The sequence below is a fragment of the Oreochromis aureus genome, linkage group 18 (genome assembly GCF_013358895.1).
Source record: "Oreochromis aureus strain Israel breed Guangdong linkage group 18, ZZ_aureus, whole genome shotgun sequence".
Classification (NCBI taxonomy): domain Eukaryota; kingdom Metazoa; phylum Chordata; class Actinopteri; order Cichliformes; family Cichlidae; genus Oreochromis; species Oreochromis aureus.
Window position 1 is genome coordinate 21,932,935 of NC_052959.1, and position 18,286 is coordinate 21,951,220.

General features: G+C 38.0%; 2 protein-coding genes across 2 annotated transcripts in view; one reads left to right on the forward strand and one right to left on the reverse strand.

Moving 5' to 3' along the window:
- Positions 1-18,286, reverse strand: part of LOC116333553 (rab effector MyRIP-like) — a 72,179-nt gene that overhangs the window by 35,905 nt on the left and 17,988 nt on the right. The window lies entirely within an intron of this gene.
- Positions 602-17,241, forward strand: LOC120434206. The gene is made up of 5 exons (XM_039601859.1): positions 602-646; positions 1,886-1,993; positions 6,307-6,448; positions 8,109-15,508; positions 15,747-17,241. Exons 4-5 carry the CDS (start codon positions 8,142-8,144, stop codon positions 15,757-15,759), a joined length of 7,380 nt encoding a protein of 2,459 aa, XP_039457793.1. The 5' UTR covers positions 602-646; positions 1,886-1,993; positions 6,307-6,448; positions 8,109-8,141; the 3' UTR covers positions 15,760-17,241.

Below are 18,286 nucleotides of genomic sequence, written 5' to 3' on the forward strand. Positions count from 1 at the left end.
TGTTTCATGCATGTATTTTTTAAATAATTCAGTTGAAGCATGGTTGAAAAGCAATATCTGACTTTGGTCTTCACCAGTCAGTGGGGATATGTTCAAGATAGAGTTAGAGTGACACTCTTGTATACCTTATTGCACCAAGCACTGACAAGAAGAGACTAGTGCAGGGAAAATGTTATTCTCTATGCTTCTTATTTGTGAACTAGGAAAATGTGCCACATATACATCAGGGCACTAATAGTGAAATATCAAATGAAACATAAATACACCATGAAGTACAGCACCAGAAACTGAACTTCCTACGTCTCATCACCCTACACATTCTTTATGCTTGTGATAGGCAACAGTATATGCTTCCACTCCACATTCGCACAATGTGCAAATACTTGATTTTTCAAATATATTGGCATAGAAAGGACCAAATACCAAATGCTCTTTGTACTTGAATTGAATTACTTTTTAACAAGATTTGAGAGAAACATTAAACCCCTCTATTTAAGCAGAAGTAACAATATTGCGAGTAACACCAGTGACAGCCTTTTAAACACGCCCCTGTTTTTCACATTTATAACACTGGCAGCCAACAGTCTAAAAGCCCAGTTTCATTTCCACAGATGTTGTTGGGCTTTTTTTCTCTCTTCAGATGAAGGTAATGTAACAAACTTGAAATGTTTTACTACTTTTCTGAATTGCTAAAACACTCATTTCTATTCTCTGAGCTAAATCTTCAATATTCTGAGTCAAGCAATTCAATAAGTCACTCTTTTGGATATTCAGAATTCAAAAGCAATTTATGTCCTTTCTTGTTGGTCTACTCTTAAATATTAATAGCAGCATTTCCTCTATTGCTTTTCTGTTTTTCTTTTTTTCTTTTGAAGATTATTGCGTCTTGAATGGCAAAGTTAAGTAGATTTAAACACTGACTATTTATTAAAATTAAACACATGCATTTTAATTTACTTTAATTTACTTAATATTATTGTGACTCGTTGTGTACAGGTTCTGCAACTACTGTGTAATAGGGAGCAGAGATAAAACTGTTTTGTGAATATATTTTGAGAATTGTTTTTTTTTTTGTGAACATTTTGCACAAAGGGCATTCAGTTTTAAGAAGCAAGCACTCTTTACCTTAAAAGGTCTGGAATAGATCATTCAAATATTTGTCACCTGTTTAATTTTCTAAACTTAAATCTCTGTTTATGTGTCGCTCTATTTGAGAAATGATTCCACTAAGATATGTTCAAAAGAAGCATAGGGTTCATCAGTGTTGTGAGGTGGCAAGCAGAGATGATCCCCCTATTAGCTGAAAATGACAAGTGGTCAAGGAACTTTTCAAACTCTTCCTTTAGGAAAAGAAACAATAAAACACCACGAAAACAACACAGAACACACTAAACTGTATTGCTGGAAAACCTTTAATAAAGTATCAAGACCAAAAATAATTATTTTTATTTTTGTTCCCAATCAGTGTAAAAGTAATTAATGCTACTACTGCATATCTGTAAGTCAAGCATCATATTCTATAAAGCATATGTGAAGTGACTTTATATAAACTGATATTCAGTCTGTTAACTGCTTCTGCCACTCACTGTTTTTCGTAGCAGTTGGCTCAATGAGGTCATCATTTTAGCCTCTCCCAGGATGCATTGGGTCAGGTATTTTACCATGACCAGCATCCACTGTAATACTACTTTGTTACAAGAAGGCGGCACACTGGCAATGTCACTGAGTTTTGTTTCGTCTGCCTTCACACCTTCTGATGTCGTGGTGTGGCTCCATGTAGCTGACACTCCCCTATCTTGTAATGTATTTTGTCTAAATTTGACATTTGCTTCTTTCGCTCTGTTCATTACTTTCTGTATCATCTCATTATTTTTCTTCCTTGTAGATGCAGCAATAACCATGTCGCCAGTTACCATGTGAACTCAGGGAACACCTCCAAATGTTTCACAGTTGCACTGCTGGAAAACTTCACTTTCAGATTTGATCCCAAATGGTAGGCATTTGAACCTATATCTTCCCCATGTAATACTGAATATACACAGAACTGATGACTCTTTGCATAGCTTTACTTGGCAGTAACTATATTTTCATCCAGCAATGTGAATATTTTCTAGCTGGCAAGCCTACTCAAAACTTCATCAGTTGTGGAGATTAGATAGAATAGAATGATCCTTTAATTGTCCTACAAGGGGGAAATTTGGTAAGTAATGCTGTCTCAAAATTGTTTTATTTAAGCCACTGGGGTCCAATCACAACCTTAATTTATTGTTGTCTTTTCTGTGGGGTGTTTCTTGGGTGTCTAACCTGAAGGCTAAGCTTCTGCTGGTCTAGCTCTTAGGGTCACTGAGGCACGCAAACCCCCTGACCACATTAACTGAAAAATAAATCAACACAAAATAAAATAAAATATTCCTCATCGGATTATGACAACATTACGTTTACCTTTAATGGATGGCCTATAACAAATATAACAAAAACACTTCTCACTATTATCAATATTAACAAAACTAAAAAGGGTAGGCCAAGTTATAAAAAAAAGTAAATTCACCAAATCTTGAAAAATAAAACTGAAAAATGGAATAAAAAATAAAATAAAGGATCAAAGAAAATATCCATCCAGATCTTTACAACCAACAACAAAAAATGTATTTTAATTGGCTAGTCAAATTCAAGTAAATTTGCAAAATAAAATAAAAATAAAATAAGTCCTCTCAATATAGCCAAAATTTACAAAACCCAAAAGGGTTGGCATAGTAATAAAACAAAACAATTCACCATGTTTTTTCCTACAACTCTCAAACTAATTTGTAGAACACAAAAGATTTAGAACAGAACACTTTAACTTTTTTCTCCCTTTTTCTCTTGTTTAAACTTGTTTGTTTGCAAGGAACTAAACTCTGTTTGCAACTGAACAGCTCCACTCTCCTTTCTTCCCAATCCAATCTACAACAAAACTCTCCTGCTTCTCTTTTCAAAAACTCTTACAGATTCATCCATGTCCAAGTTATTTGTGATGGACTTCTCATGGGCCAAGATCACCAAATTCCTCTTTCTTTTATGTAACATGGTGCTACGACGGGGGGGTTAGGACCTATCACACAGCATTAACTTTCCCTTTGTGGGCTGCTGGAAGCTGGGGTGAAAAGTGAATGAGCTTTACTAGAATCGCTAAGCTTTATTAAAATAGATGTATTTTTTATTTGTTAATTCTCTCTCGAGTTGCGATGATTTTGACAACAGAGATTTGGTGCTTCATCTTGCTCTGCCCTGCCTACCTGACACATAAAAACAGTGATTGTATGTTTAGCTGGGGGAGGGGTTCCCTGCTGAGTCTTGTGTAAGCCTGCGCACAAAGGGAAAGAGAGAATGAGAGGTGAAACCATCTCATTTGTGCCTTTTCCAGTGGATTTTTCCCCTACTGTAGTAAAACTTGTCCATATTCAGTTTGTGGGTAACCAATTATTTTCTTTCTCAACTTCTAAAAGTTAAGGGGGAAGGACGTTTGTTTAAGGGGGTGTTGCCCCCTATTGCCCCAGCATACAGCCAGCCTGGCTGGCAGGTAGCACATCTCTGAGTTAATTTTAGTTTCACTTCATATGGACGCTCTAGTGCAGACCGCTTTTGCCATCTAATCCTCCACATGAAGGAAATGCAACAGCTAGGTTTTATTTAATAAAAAAATCTTGGAAGCGCTTTCTATTACAGCTCGGTAATAAAAGGGTAAAAGTAAGGTAATAAAGGGAAACAAGACATAATTAATGTGGTAATTTCTAAGTTAATACTATGCAATTACCAAAGTAGGAACCATGTAATATCCAAGTAATATCATGGTAGCAACAGTGGTTACAGATAAGTAATATTACCCTGAAATTTATGTAACAGGATAATAAGAGCCAAAAAAAAGTGGGGGCAATAATTTTGAAATACAGCTCCATAATAAAGTGGTAATAGTAGTGTAACAAGGAAGAAACACAACGTAATAATGTGGTAATTTCTAAGTTACTATCACTCAATTACCCATGATAGTTTCTCTGTAACAGGCAGGAAACAGAGCTGAAAAATGCAAAAATACCTGTTTTCTTTACTAACATATGAATAACCTATTAAAGCTAACTTAAAGGAGTGTGGTTGTTACCTTGAAATATCTCTGGTATTTTATGTGTAATAAAAAGAAAACAAAGCTGCAAAATGCAAAACTGGCTGTTTCCATTTAATTACATATGAATAACCCATTAAAGCTAACTTAAAGGAGTGCGACTATTACCGGGAAGTATCTCTGGTAGTTTCTGTGTAACAACAGAGCTGCAAAATGCATAACTGTTTGTTTCTGTTTAATAGCATATTAATAACCAGGTAATAACCTCTAAAAACAAACTTAACTACTACCAGGAAACCCCTGTGGCAGTTTCTGTGTAATAAGCACCAATTTAATGCCATGGCCATGATAGCTAAATAAAACAAGCATTAGGAAGTCTGTAATGAACTGGAAACACGTATGCAAAATATTATTAATTAACTTTAAAAGAATAACAAATATGAATGCATTAGATTCACATGGGAGTGTAGAGGACCCTCTTTCACAGCATAGTTTAGACATGGAGGACAACATATAATATGGTAAATATATTTCAGGTAGGACAGAAAGTGAAGCACATTTTTAAAATGTTTAGTACACAAAAATAAGATGCTATCCATATTCTCCTGCTTGTCCAATAAGGGTTGTGGGGGGTGCAACACCATCATCCTGCACCGCTTTTATCATAGATTAATCCCTAACCATCCAAAGATTCAGTCTCTCCTGCATAAGGAATCACCAAGCCAAAGTCTTACAATTATGGGGAATACCGTGAATACAGCAGTGGTTTTGTCTTGAATGCAATCCTGAACTTTTCTGTTAGATGGCACCGAATTATAGACATGAAAGCAAGCAAAAGCAAATCACTTGTAAAACTAATCTGAACAACTAGTCTCCAAAAAAATAGGGCAGGTAATTGCTGCCTATACCTCTGGTTTTCATTCCTTGTGCCTTTTAAGTCCCTTTAATTAATGTAATGGTACCAGATTTTTACCACCGAATGGTGGTGTCACTACTATTATATGATAAAAAGCAACAGAAAAAAAATGTTTATTTCAGTGAAATAAACATGTTTTTTTCATATTTGACACTTTTTTCATATTTGACACTCTTTCACAAAATAGCACAAAAATAAATCGAATGTCGTATTGAGTACTCATAGTCAGGTTTAGAATTTTTCAAAGAGGTATGCAACCAAGAAAATACATTCATTTAGCATGAAGATGACCTCATTAAAGTGGACATTCATTGCTTTTAGAAAAGATTTTTTTTAAATATAACTTCTTCTTGAAACTTTTTTTTTTTTTTGATTGTTTAGAAAAATTCTAACTACATGTACTATGTCCACATAATTGATGCATATTAAGTGGATGCTTTTGGACCTCAGTACCCAAGCAGAATTCATGGATCAGTTTGATGCTATTCACACTATATTCACATTCTTAGATTAAGAACACAGCATTCTCTAATTTTAGATTAAGCATACATTTTCATTACTATGCAGATGATACCCAGCTCTGTATATCAATGAAATCAGATGACACACACCAATTAGTTAAAGCACAAAAATGTCTTAAATATTTAAAGACCTGGAGGCCATATATTTTTTTCCTTCTAAAGTTAGTTAGAACTGCAGTTATTGTGCTCAGCCCTAAAAATCTTAAACACATGTCTAACCAGATATTTACTCTGGATGCCATTATGATGGTCTCCAGTAACACTATGAGGAATGTTGGAGCTGTGTTTGACATGAAGTCCTTCAAAGAGCATATTAAACAAATATAGGAATGCTTTTTTGCATTTGTGCAATATCTCTAAAATTAGGAGCAACCTTTCTCGGAGTGATGCTGAAAAAGTAGTTCAAGCATTTATTACTTCTAGGCTGGACTACTGTGATTCGTTGTTATTACGCTGTCCAAAAAACTTATTGGGTAACTCTGAATGGTCCCTTAGTTATGCTGCTTAGGCAGCTGGGGAATTCCCATGATGCAGTATTTCTTCGTCAATCACCTTTTTCACTGACTATGTGCCACCCTGCATTTAATTATTAGTCATTTGGGGGAGTAGATCATCTACTAATTGGAAGGTTGGTGGTGCGGTGGAATTTTCTGTTAATAAAGCCTGTGTGAATGAGGCATGTTATATAAAGCACTCAAGTGATCAAATAGAAAACACTATATATGAACTAGTCCATTTAACATCCATTGTTAATCTTTGGCTCTCTTCCACAGCGTGTTTTTTTTCCTGTCTTCCTCCCATCACTGCTAAACGGCCACAGCAGTGGCTGCACCTCCCTGAGCCAGGTTCTGTCGGAGGTTTCTTTCTTTTAAAAGGAAGTTTTTCCTTAAGACTGTCACCAAGAGATCATCTTGGGTGAGTGATTTGATTTTTGGGGTTTTCTCTCTATTGTGTTGTCTTTACCTTTAAACACATAGCATCTTGCGATTTGATGCTATATGAATAAAACTGAACTGAATCGAATTAGGACTGCTGCTATCGATTATGTTATTAATTATTCTCTCAATTATTCCATCAATTACTGAAGTAATTTAATAAGAAATACTTTTGTCTAATTAATGAGTAATAATAAATAATCAAAAGATGAAAAAACACACGCACACTCTTAGTTTCCCCTCGGCTTTCTGCCTGTAATTGTGGGGGGTTTCTGGTGGACTAAAGAGTTTGTTCCCTTTCCTTTTGGGTCGGGGAATGGGTCCTGACTGTTGTCTGCGTTTATGCACCAAATGAGGGTACAGAGTACCCAACCTTGGAGTCCTTTGGCGGCTTGCTTGTTTTGTAAACTTGCAGAAAGCATTCGACCATGTTCCTCCAATGTCCTCTGGGAGGCATTTCGGGAGTATGGGGTGTTTGGCTCACTTCTACTGGCCAGTCGGTCCTTTTATAACCGTTGCAAGAGCCTGGTCTGAATGGCTAGCAATAAGTCAGACTTGGTGGGGCTGTTCTCATAATCTTTGCCTGCCACTGAGTGTGCACCTTGGATGGTTCAGTGGAGAACATCTGGTCTACTCTCCTGGCTTCTGTCTCTCCTTCTTGGCCAAATAGCCCTTGCACAGCCTGGAGGTGTGTTTGGGATCAATGTCTCATTGAAAAATAAGTGATGGTCCAAATAAAACAAACCGGATGGGATGGCATGTTGCTGCAGGCAGGATGCTGTCGTAGCAATGCTGGTTCAGTGTTCCTTCAGTTTTGAAAAAGTACCCCCACACCATCACACCACCTCCTTTATATGTTTCACGGTGGGAAACATGCATGTAGAGACCATCTGTTCGCCTTTTCTATGGCACACAAAGAAATGGTAGGTGGAAACAAAAATCTCAAATTTGGACACATCTGATCAAAGCACATATTTCCACTGGTCTAATTTCCTGGTGTAGGGTTTCTTGGCCCAGACAAATTTCTTCCGTTTGTCGTTTTCCTTTAGTAGTGGTTTCTTAGCAGCTATTTGACCATAAAAGCATGACTCGTGCAGTCTCCTCTGAACAGTTGATGTAGAGATGTGTCTACTACTAGAACTATGCGTGGCATTTATCTGGGCTCTAGTCTGACGTATTGTTAAGGCTGGTGACTCGGATAAATTTATCCTCAGAAGCAGAGTTGACTCTTGAATTTCCTGTCATGCAGCGGTCTTCATGCGAGCCATTTTAGTCGTGGCGCTTGATGGTTTTTGCAACTGCACTTGGGGACACATTCAACATTTTTGCAATTTTCCAGACTGACTGACCTTCAGTTCTTAAAGTAATAATGGACTTGTTTTTCTGTACTTAGATAATTGGTTCTTGCCATAATAGGAACTGTAATAGTTGTCAAATAGGACTTCTCCACAACACAACTAAGGGTCCCAGTCCAATTAAGAAAGCAAGAAATTCTACAAATGAACCTTGACAAGGGATATATATATATGACTTGTGGTCCAGATTGATGGTTGTATTAGATTATTACATTTACAACAGTTATAACTTTAAACAGCTGCTATAATGTTAAACATTATTTTAATTTCTTTTTCATTTTTCAGAAACAAACATCACGGCTAAATACATAATCAAGAATGGGGAAACCAAAGGAAAGTAACATGGGCAACAGACTTAGATGCATCAAATGTTATAAAGTCCTGCCTCCATGCAAATCGTTTAATGACTTGGTTCAACGAACTGTTCATGGGCAATACGTGCATGTATTTAATGGAGGTCAATACTACAGACCAGTTGGTCACAATGAGTCGTACCAGTGTGAATATTGCTTTAATAAGCCAATCAGGGATCAAGAGGAAATGAGAAGAAGAGAAGAGGAGAGGAGAAGAGAAGAGGAGAGGAAAAGGAGAGAGGAGGAGAGGAGAAGAGAAGAGGAGAGGAAAAGGAGAGAGGAGGAGAGGAGAAGAGAAGAGGAGAGGCAGAAAGAAAAACTGAATCAAAGACTACAAGAATCTAAACAGCGAGCTAAAGAGCAGCTTGAGAAACAATTGAGCGGCCAGATCTCAGATAAATTTGAGTCCAAGCGAGATGTTCTAATAGGGCATCTGGATGAGTTTGAAGCCAGCTATGAATCAGGCAGTGACAGCGATGAGCTTCTTGAAATCCTCTCAGTGAAATGCAGTCTCCCAGTTTCAAATCTCAGTCTCACTCAGCTGACAGCTGATCAGCTCGGTGAGATCCTTTCTGTCCTGGACAAACTTCTGTTTGATGAGTGGATTAGTGCTGCTCCATCCATCAGCACTCTGCAGCACACTCAGGTGTTCATCACAGAGCTCTGTGCTCTGTCTTTGGAGATATCTGAAGAAGTTTCCTTACAAACTATCTCCAATCATATGCAGTCCCTAGTGGAATCCATCAGCCAATCAGCATGCAGTGTTTTTGAGATTTTCCTCTTGACTCAAGCCCTGTATCTGAACCTGATGCACTTTTTTAGTGACCATCAAAGATTTAATAATGATGCAGTTCTTACAGCCAAACAATGGGCAGAATATGAGATTTCCACAGAGAACCTCTTTGTAATTGAATTCCTGAGCACCCTCACATCATCACTGCAGAGTGCAGTCGGGAGAGCCTCTGTGTTCACTTTAAAGATGGAAATCCAATGTTTAAAGCTTCTCTTATCCACACTCACAGATCTAAATGGAAAAGAATCCCACTCAAAATCCACTGAAATGCTCCTCAAACTTGTGCAAAGAAACCCATGGACTCCAATGGAAGCAGTCACCCTGCTTAAAGCACTGTCACAGAAATATGCAGATGATGATTCCATAACTGAAATCCTTACCTTGGTACAAGTGTATGACATACCACCAGACTGGATAGATGACTGTGGGCGCTCTCTAATCCAGCTCCTTGAATCTGCTGCTCCTGAGAGATTTTGTCAGGATTTCCAAAAGATTCTAAGAGGAAATGATGAGAGCAGTGTAACTGCAGTTTTAGCAGAAGTAAAGATGTTATGGAATTTGGATGACTCTGCCATTGATATGATAAAAAACATTAACACTGGTGTCCTGAAATATACAGAAAATGTACCAAAAGAGGAACTTTTTATGAAAGATTCATTTAAATGTGAATCTTTGAATTCAGACAACATACAGAAATGTCTGTGTCAGCTCTGCAAAGCAGTGTTTCATATAAAATGCTGGTGGCCCACAGTGAGGCAGATGGTGCGGTGGTGTGGACTGGTGCTGACTCAGAAAAGTGGAGTGGTACAACTGGTTGGTGTGGAAGAAGACCCATGTGTTACAGCCATGTTTGCAGCCATGCAAGTCTGCATGGGAAACAAACTGGACATTGTGCTGAGCTCTGATGTTCACATAGAGGAGCAAACAAAGGAGTGGTCTGACTTCTACAAGCACCTTGACATTTCACTCAACACAAACATGAAGAAGACTGATCCATCATTCCAGGATGTCTATGAAGCAGACATTGTTTATGGTACAATGGATGATTTTGTGTCTGATTATGTTCAACGTGGCATAGAAGCAATGGAAACAGGGAACCCACAGTTTAGTCGTGGATTCATCATTGAAAAACAAAGTCTCAGTGCTTTGCATGCTCTGGAACTTTCAAGACTCAAAGACGATGACTCCCTGGTGTTTGCTGCAGAGGTCCTGCAGAACCTCATGAGTAAATTTCACAGTGAAGATGTGGAACTGAGACACATGTTTATTAAGGCCCTTTTTCAGGTCCTCCATTGTAACCTAAATGAAGATACAACCACTGACAGTAAAATCATCACAATCTCAAAGAAAATCACAGGAAAGGAATTGCTTTCTAATGAGATCTTTATTTTGACCTTTCTGGAAAATCTCTTGCAAGTGTTTGCTAGAGAAACAGAAGCTGTTAAAAACATGACAGATCCTGCAGGCAAATGGTGTTTGGAGAGCTTATTTGCCTGTGTGGAACAATTCCAAGACTTAGACAAAGAAACCAAAGAAGTCTTCAAGATGGTTTCAAATCTTTGGGAACAAAGACTTTGGTCACCAGTAGAGGTCTTAAACCTTCTTGGAGCATTAACTAACAACCACCATGACGACGGCTGTATTTCCATCATGAAGATTTTACATTTGATGGAAACATATCAGGTTTCTTCCAAGTGGAAAGATGAAAACAAAAAATCTTTCCTTGAGATCCTTGAATCATCCAAAACTCAGAATCTGATCCAGCATCTAGAAAAGAGCCTCAGAGGTGAGAAAAAAAGAAACATTGACAACCTTTTCTGTGAAATACGGCAGATGAAAGTCACTGATGAACAAACACTGAGTAAAACATATGACATAGTAGCTCATGTAACAAACTTAATCAAAACTGGTGAAATTAAAAAACACACATGTGATGTGGAACATGTTAGGTCTCTGTGTCAAAGCAAAGAAACGGAGGACCTTCAGGAGATCCTTGCAGTCTTATGCAATGCTGTACACCTCCATAAAGCTGAAAGGAAGTGGTTTCCCAGGACAACTCAGATGATAAGCTGGTGCCTGTTGGCCCTGTCTGACACTGGGAAGCTCCTGGAGATGGGAACTGGAGAAGGGAAGTCTTGTGTCATAGCGATGTTTGCCGTGCTGCGTGTGCTTAGAGGTGAAAAGGTGGATGTAGTGTCCAGCTCTTCTGCGTTATGTCAAAGAGATGCTGAAGAATGGGCCAAATTTTACAAATACTTTGGCATTACAGTCGACACAAACACAAATAAAAATGAGGATAAAGATCGGAAAGAATGCTATCAGAAGGACGTGGTCTATGGAACCATTGAAGCCTTTGCTGCTGATCACCTTCGCCAAATATTTGAGATGAAAGATGTGAGAGCTGATCGTAACTTTCAGTGCATCATTATGGATGAAGTGGACTCACTGCTGCTAGATCAGGGAGTGCAGCTGACATACCTGTCCAGCCCCATGGTCTCCATGCAGCACCTGAACATTATTCTCACCATGATCTGGAGTCACGTCAGTCAGTATGGCTTCCTATCTACAGGACACCAGACATTTGTACGAGGTCCTCCTGCTTCATTCTTCAAGGCTATCTATGACTCAATGAACACAGAAGACACTGAAATTAATGATCCAATGGACATTTTAAGTATTGCTGAAGAATCCAACATTGTGCCAAAAGGATTTTCAGAAGATATCTACAAGAGTGAAACCCATGAACTTCTCAGTAAACTGAAAACAGTGAGTCAGGATGCTATGGTTGACTTTTTCAAAGAAATTGAGGACTATGTCCCTTACGGCTTTACTGTTTACACACTAGATGACAAGGGACTGCTCTGTCTTCAAAAGTGCAGTCCATACAATGACCGGGACATCCCAGAGCTTTCATTTCTTGTCTTGGAGGAAGGATTGTGTTGTCCTCTCTATGAGTCAGAAGAAGTTCTCATCAAGCCCATTGCAGAATTGATCTCTGAGAGGATTCAGTACACCCCATGTGAAAACAATAAAGATAAAATCAGCATTCCTGGTTTCTTGAAGAATCTGGTGGAGAAGAAAGTCTCAGTGTGGGTCCAGAATGCCTTTCTGGCAATGTTACTGAAACAAGGACGAGAATATGTCGTAGAAAATGACAACGTCTGTCCAGTGGACTTCAGATCCACTGGTATTGTTGAATTGAAAAAGAAATGGGGTGATGGTCTGCAGCAGTTTGTCGAGATTAAACACCAAGTCAAACTAAGCACAATTTCAACAGTGACAAACTACATTTCCAACATCTCCTTTTTTGAGAAATACCAGGGAAAAATATACGGAACAACAGGAACACTGGGGAGCAAAGCAGACATTCAGTTTTTGCAGGATCTATATCCAAATCTCTCTGTGTGCAAAATACCAACATTCAACAGGAAGAAGTTATTTGAGGTCAAAGGTACTCTGAAAAAAACAGCTGAAGAATGGAAATCTGAAATAAAACATGTGGTCATGGCTCAGATTTCCCCAAATTCATACAGAGAAGGAAGAGCAGCGTTGGTGATCTGTGAAACTATCAATACAGCCAAAGAGATCTACGAAGAGCTGAAGAGCTGCATCCCAAGTAAAAAACGGATTCTCTACTGCCGCAGTGACAGAGACAGTTTGAGTAAAATAGACAAGGAGCTGCTTCCTGGTGATGTCATTGTTGCCACAAACCTTGCCGGCCGTGGCACGGACATTAAAGTGTCCCCAGAGGTGAACAATAATGGAGGGTTATTTGTGATCCTCTCCTTCCTTTCCGAGAACACAAGAGTGGAACTCCAGGCTTTTGGACGAACTGCACGCAAAGGTAAACCTGGATCTGCTCAGATAATCATTTCCACCGAACACCTGCAGCCATCTTTCCACACAGTGTCCTCTCTGGAGGAAGCGAAGAGCACAAGGGACCGACTTGCAGCAGAAAAGATAAAACACATGATGAATGATGTTGCTGAGATGAAACTGCGGGAGGACCTGTTTTCAGAATACTGTGAAACACTTCAAGATATTTATAACACCACTGATGGAGACGAGGAAAGAGCTGTTGTTGCCATCATGAATGAGTTCTGGGGGATTTGGCTGCAAACTAAATCGGAGGAAATTGATCAGTTGAAGAGAAATGAATTGCAAGAGAGTCTGAAAGCTGATTTGTCAAAGGCAAAAAGTCAGTCTGAAAGTCAGACTTCACCATGTTCCAGCATTTATCACTACATCCAGTTCGGGAATATTGCACTGGATGAAAAAAAGTGGGATACCGCAGCCATAATGTTTGAAAAAGCCATGAAACAGGATAAAAGCTGGGCAGCTGTAGCTTTTTACAATCATGCATACTGCACTATACAACAAAAGAAATCAGATTACCTCACTAAGGCCATAGATGATCTAATGAAGGCACAGGAATCTCTGAGGTTTCTCAGTGAAGAATCAGTAGTCTGCCTTCAGTTTGTAACAATGTCCTCTGCAAACTCAGCCAACAGCAACCCAACCAGCCTGGAAAAACAGTTATCAACCAAGTGCAACGTTCTAAGTTACTTTGACAAAAACATTACTGAGGCCATCGAAAAGTTGGATAAAATAAAACAACAAAAGGAGAATCCAGTGGTAAAAAAATCCCCTATTTTCTGCTTGGTATCAGGGGCTGATAAAGATCTCCAAGTTGAAGTCTATACCCTCTATAATCGAGGTCTGAGATATATATTTTCTGTGGAAGATGAGCCTCGTTTCTCATGGGAAGGTCTTCTGGTGACCTTTTTTGCAGTTTTACAGAATATTGGAGGAGCATTGCTCACTGCATGTTTGTTTCGTACATTGGCTCAAGTTGGCATGGGACTCATTTCTGAAGAAAAAACAGACAGCACGAGTGAGTCTATGGTGACAGGAGAATTTAGCTGGAAGTCATGGGCGATAGAAAAAGCCATTTCTCTTGGTGTATCTCTCGTTGGGTTTGGAGTTGGAAAGTTGATCGCAAAGAGCTTCAAATCTTCTGAAACATTACTCAAAGGAATGAGCAAAAAGATGAAGCCGATGCCAAAGTTTCTCTCCAGACATGCTGAAGAAAATGTTAGTGCTGTAACAAATATGAAGAATGCAGAAATGGCAATTAAGAATGGTTTTGGCAAAAAAGAAGAGAAAATACTGGCAGATGTAGTAAACAGCATCAAATCTGATTTAAAAGAAAGGATTGTCCCCAGTGTGGAATCAAACATGGAAAAAGACCCCTTAGCTACATTAGTAGACTTCATCATTCTCTCACAACCTGAGGATAAAAAGCAACTTCAAGATCTTCTGAATGATGAGAGCAGAAAGAAAAATCTCTTGGCCATTTTCACAGAGTTAAGCAAAACTGCAGTGCAGCCATTCTATGCAGACCTCAGTTGGCAGAATAAACTGAATTCATCTCTCTCCAAAATAACTGAAAAAGCCAAATCACACACCAAACAAAATGCATCTGCAATTCTTACCACAATCCAAACTCGTTACATGGGCCCACTGGCAGACAATACCATCAGTACAGTGCTCAGCCTCCCATATAAGTTTTTCTCAAATCTTCATGAAGAGCTGAAAATATTTAAAGAAAAGCAAGGAAAACTAGAGAATGTGAAAGTAAGTGATCTATCTGCAGAAGACATTAAACTATTGAAAGACTTCAAGCACGACTTAGCTGGCACCATCATTACTCTATTGGCTGATGCTTTGGTAGAAGTCTTCCACCACAGGTTCTCTACTTATATTGTTTCTCATGTTCACGGTCAAATGAAAAGTAATATTGACCATCATATAATCATAAACAGCTTAAAGAGTGACAGGACAGAGGAAAACCTCAGAGCTGGGCAGAACAACATATATGTGTCAAGAAAGCTGAATTCTAAACACAAACTTAAAGCAGAGGCAGGTCAGCGCTCACGATCACATGCTGAAAAGATCAAGAACTCCACGACTGCAGGCACCATCCTCGATATCAAAGTTCTGTCAGAAGCCACTGGCACTAAAGTTGTCATCCTAACAGAGGACAGCAATGGAAGACTTACCAAAATGCAGGAGCTGAGCCCAGACACTAGACCTGCCAATACAACTGTGACATTGATCTACAGACCAAAGAGTGACCAATACCCTGATGGCCATTATGATGTGCACATCAATAACCAGACAGTGAGCATAGAGAGTGAGGGCAAGAGCTGTTTGTTTCATGCTTTGGCACGGGGTATGAAACCAGAAGGCAGCTCTGCCGAGATCGCTTTGGAAGCAGACCGCCTTCGATCTGTGGAGGCTGATGCTCTCCTCAGTAACCCAGGCCAATGGGAGCCTTTCCTCAAGCACAAAGAGTTGACTGAAGCAATCAGGGGAGGGGACTGGTATGTGGCAGAAGTAGCTGCACCCAAAAAGGCCATAAAAGAAAGCAAAAAGTTACACCAGGAAGAGTTTGGAAAAGTAGAGTTATACCAAGAATGGCAAAAATATACAAAGAAAAACAAGGAACACAATCCTCAGCGTCCTCTACTGAACAGGTACAATCACATTTGATATGATACTAAATTACAGCTAAAATAAAAAAACTGTGCTTTAGTTTTTATTATTATGTTTTGCTCCCTGGTATAGCGTTATGGATTTATTCATTTGTAAAGCATGATTATAACAATTAATGAATGTGATTGGTGCATGATGCTGTGACACTCAATACTTTGATTTGTGGTGAGATTTGACAAGATGGATGTGTGTTTTTTTTCTTCTCTCTTTTCTTTCCAGAAACAACAACTGAGAATGAGACTGGTGAACAATCAGCAACAATTCTTCCACCTGTCTGATCATCATCAAGAGACCTCTCTATTATGATATGTTACTTTTAATTCAGTTTTTTTAACTTTATTGAAGAAAAAATACTAAAAAAAACCCCACACACATTTATCTCAATTTTGACTTTGAGGCATTTTTTTTAATTTAGTTTTAATTTAGATCTTTTGATTCTGTAGTAAAACATACATTTTTAATACAGGTAAGACGGCATAAGAATCATACATGCTGTTAGAAAGCCTTGGTCCTAAATGCTGTTTAGAATCAGGTCAGGTAGGACCGTTTGATTTGTTTCTAAAAGGTTATTTTCAGACTTCAAACAAATTTTGACATGATCAGAAATGAGTAAAATTTAAAGGTCAAATATTCAATTCTAAGGAACTCCCAGACACAATAGCAAAAGCTAGCATATTTGAGTCCACTGCATTATTAATCAGTCAGGAAAAAGAAAGGTTAGCCTGTCTACATGTCCTTCTCTTGTCAGTTTCCAAGTATATTCCCAGTTACTGCCCTATAGTGTAGATCTATCTAATATGTAATCTTTTTTCAACAAAAAAGTCATTTAATTTCAATGCAATTTGATTATTATATTGATTATATTGTTTTGCTTATTTACAAAACCAATTCCAAGTATTTGGGATTCTGTGTAAAATGGAAATTGAAGCCAAATACAATCATTTGCAGATATTACAAGTTCATATATCTACATTTCAGCCTTGTGAATGCTGCCAATTCCATAGACCCTTATTGCTGCCTAATGGCGCAAAGATATCCAGTTGTGATTTTTTGCTTTGACCACTGTACAATTTTTTTTCCAGACTCTGAATGCTTTAATGATGTTGTCATATCTTCCTAATTTTGGACATAGTTATATTATTCTTATGTAGTTCCACAATTTAAAGCCAGTTTCTTGCAGACCGGTGAACCTCTACCCATCTTAACTTCTGAGATTTTCTTTTTTTTAAATACCCGGTCATGTTAGTGACCTGTTGTCAATTCATATGATTAGTTGCAAAATGTTGCTTCAGTTGTTTAAGTTTAGCACCACCCTCTTGTTGCTCTGTCCTGTCTGTTGCTACTATTAAATTCAAAATAAGCTAATATTTTTCATAAAATTCTAAACTATGTCTCATTTAAAACATTTGATATATTTTCACATTTTATTAAGATCATTGCTTTCTTTTTGTATTTAATTTTTTAGCTTTTTAAAAAAAAATGGTTTGTAATCTGATGTATCTCTCCTGTGTTCTACACCGCTTAATTAATTTGATTGTTCAATAACATAAAATCAAACAAAAGTATTAATCAATTGACTTATATGGAATTTGTCATATATGTGTCAACTAAAAAATGGAAATTAAGTAATGATGTAATTATGCATTATCATTAAAGTGTTTCAAATTTATGCTAAAATCAAGACTTTAAAGTAACTACAGGTGTTACCGTATAATTAAAGAACACTTAAAATTGATGTTTCTGAGGTTAAAAGTGATCTGTGCAATTGCAAAATCTTCTGTGTTTTAATTCTCACAATTTTTTTTCTCTCTCTCTCTCTCTCTCTCTCTCTCTCTCTATATATATATATATGTATCTATCTATCTATCTATCTATCTATATCTATATATATCTATATCTATATATCTATATATCTATATAGCTTAAATTTAAATTTACTGTGATCTTTGACTATTTTTTTGACTAATTTTTGACCAAGTTTTTCCTCCACTAGGTGGTGTAATATATAAAACATCCCAAGTACTGCAGTTCAGGTCCATCCATTTGTGTTAAGACTCACAGGGTATTTTTACACAGCATCAGACTGTAAAACAGCACATTATGAATTTTAACCCTTTATCATAAGAGACCTAAAGTGACACTAAAACAAAATAGCTGTCAGTTTAACAACTGGGATTTGCAAATACACTTCATGTATATGTGAACATAATTTGGACATCCTATAGACTCTTCTGCCAACCATCTGGCATTGACCAATCATGAGAGAAAATGAATATTTCCTGACTGATCATCAGGGGTCCCTGTAGTTTGATGGCAGTCGCTACATAGATAATGGCTAAAGCCCCAGTGATGCATGTCTACAGACTAGTAAGAGACTCTTCACAACCCCTGTTGCTAGGAAGAAACTGGTGTTTTACAACCATTGGCAAAAACCTTCTGATTTGTGACCTTGGTACCAACAAAGACAAACAAATACATGATCACACTGTCATCTTTATAGCAGAGACTGAAGTGTCCCAGAAGCTGCAGGCAGAGTCAGACTTAATCTTGGAGAAAGGTATCAGTACAGCTCATCAGTTCGACAAAATAATCAGAGAGTTGTGTGGAAGAACAACAGACAGCAAAAAACAAAAACTTCTGAAAAGTGAAACCAAAGCTGAAGTGTCTTAAAGCTGCACTTTTTATGGCCACCAGGGGGTGATATTTGTAGTTCTAGTCCTATGTAAGTGAATGAGAAAATGGCTTTCTGACTGATCTCT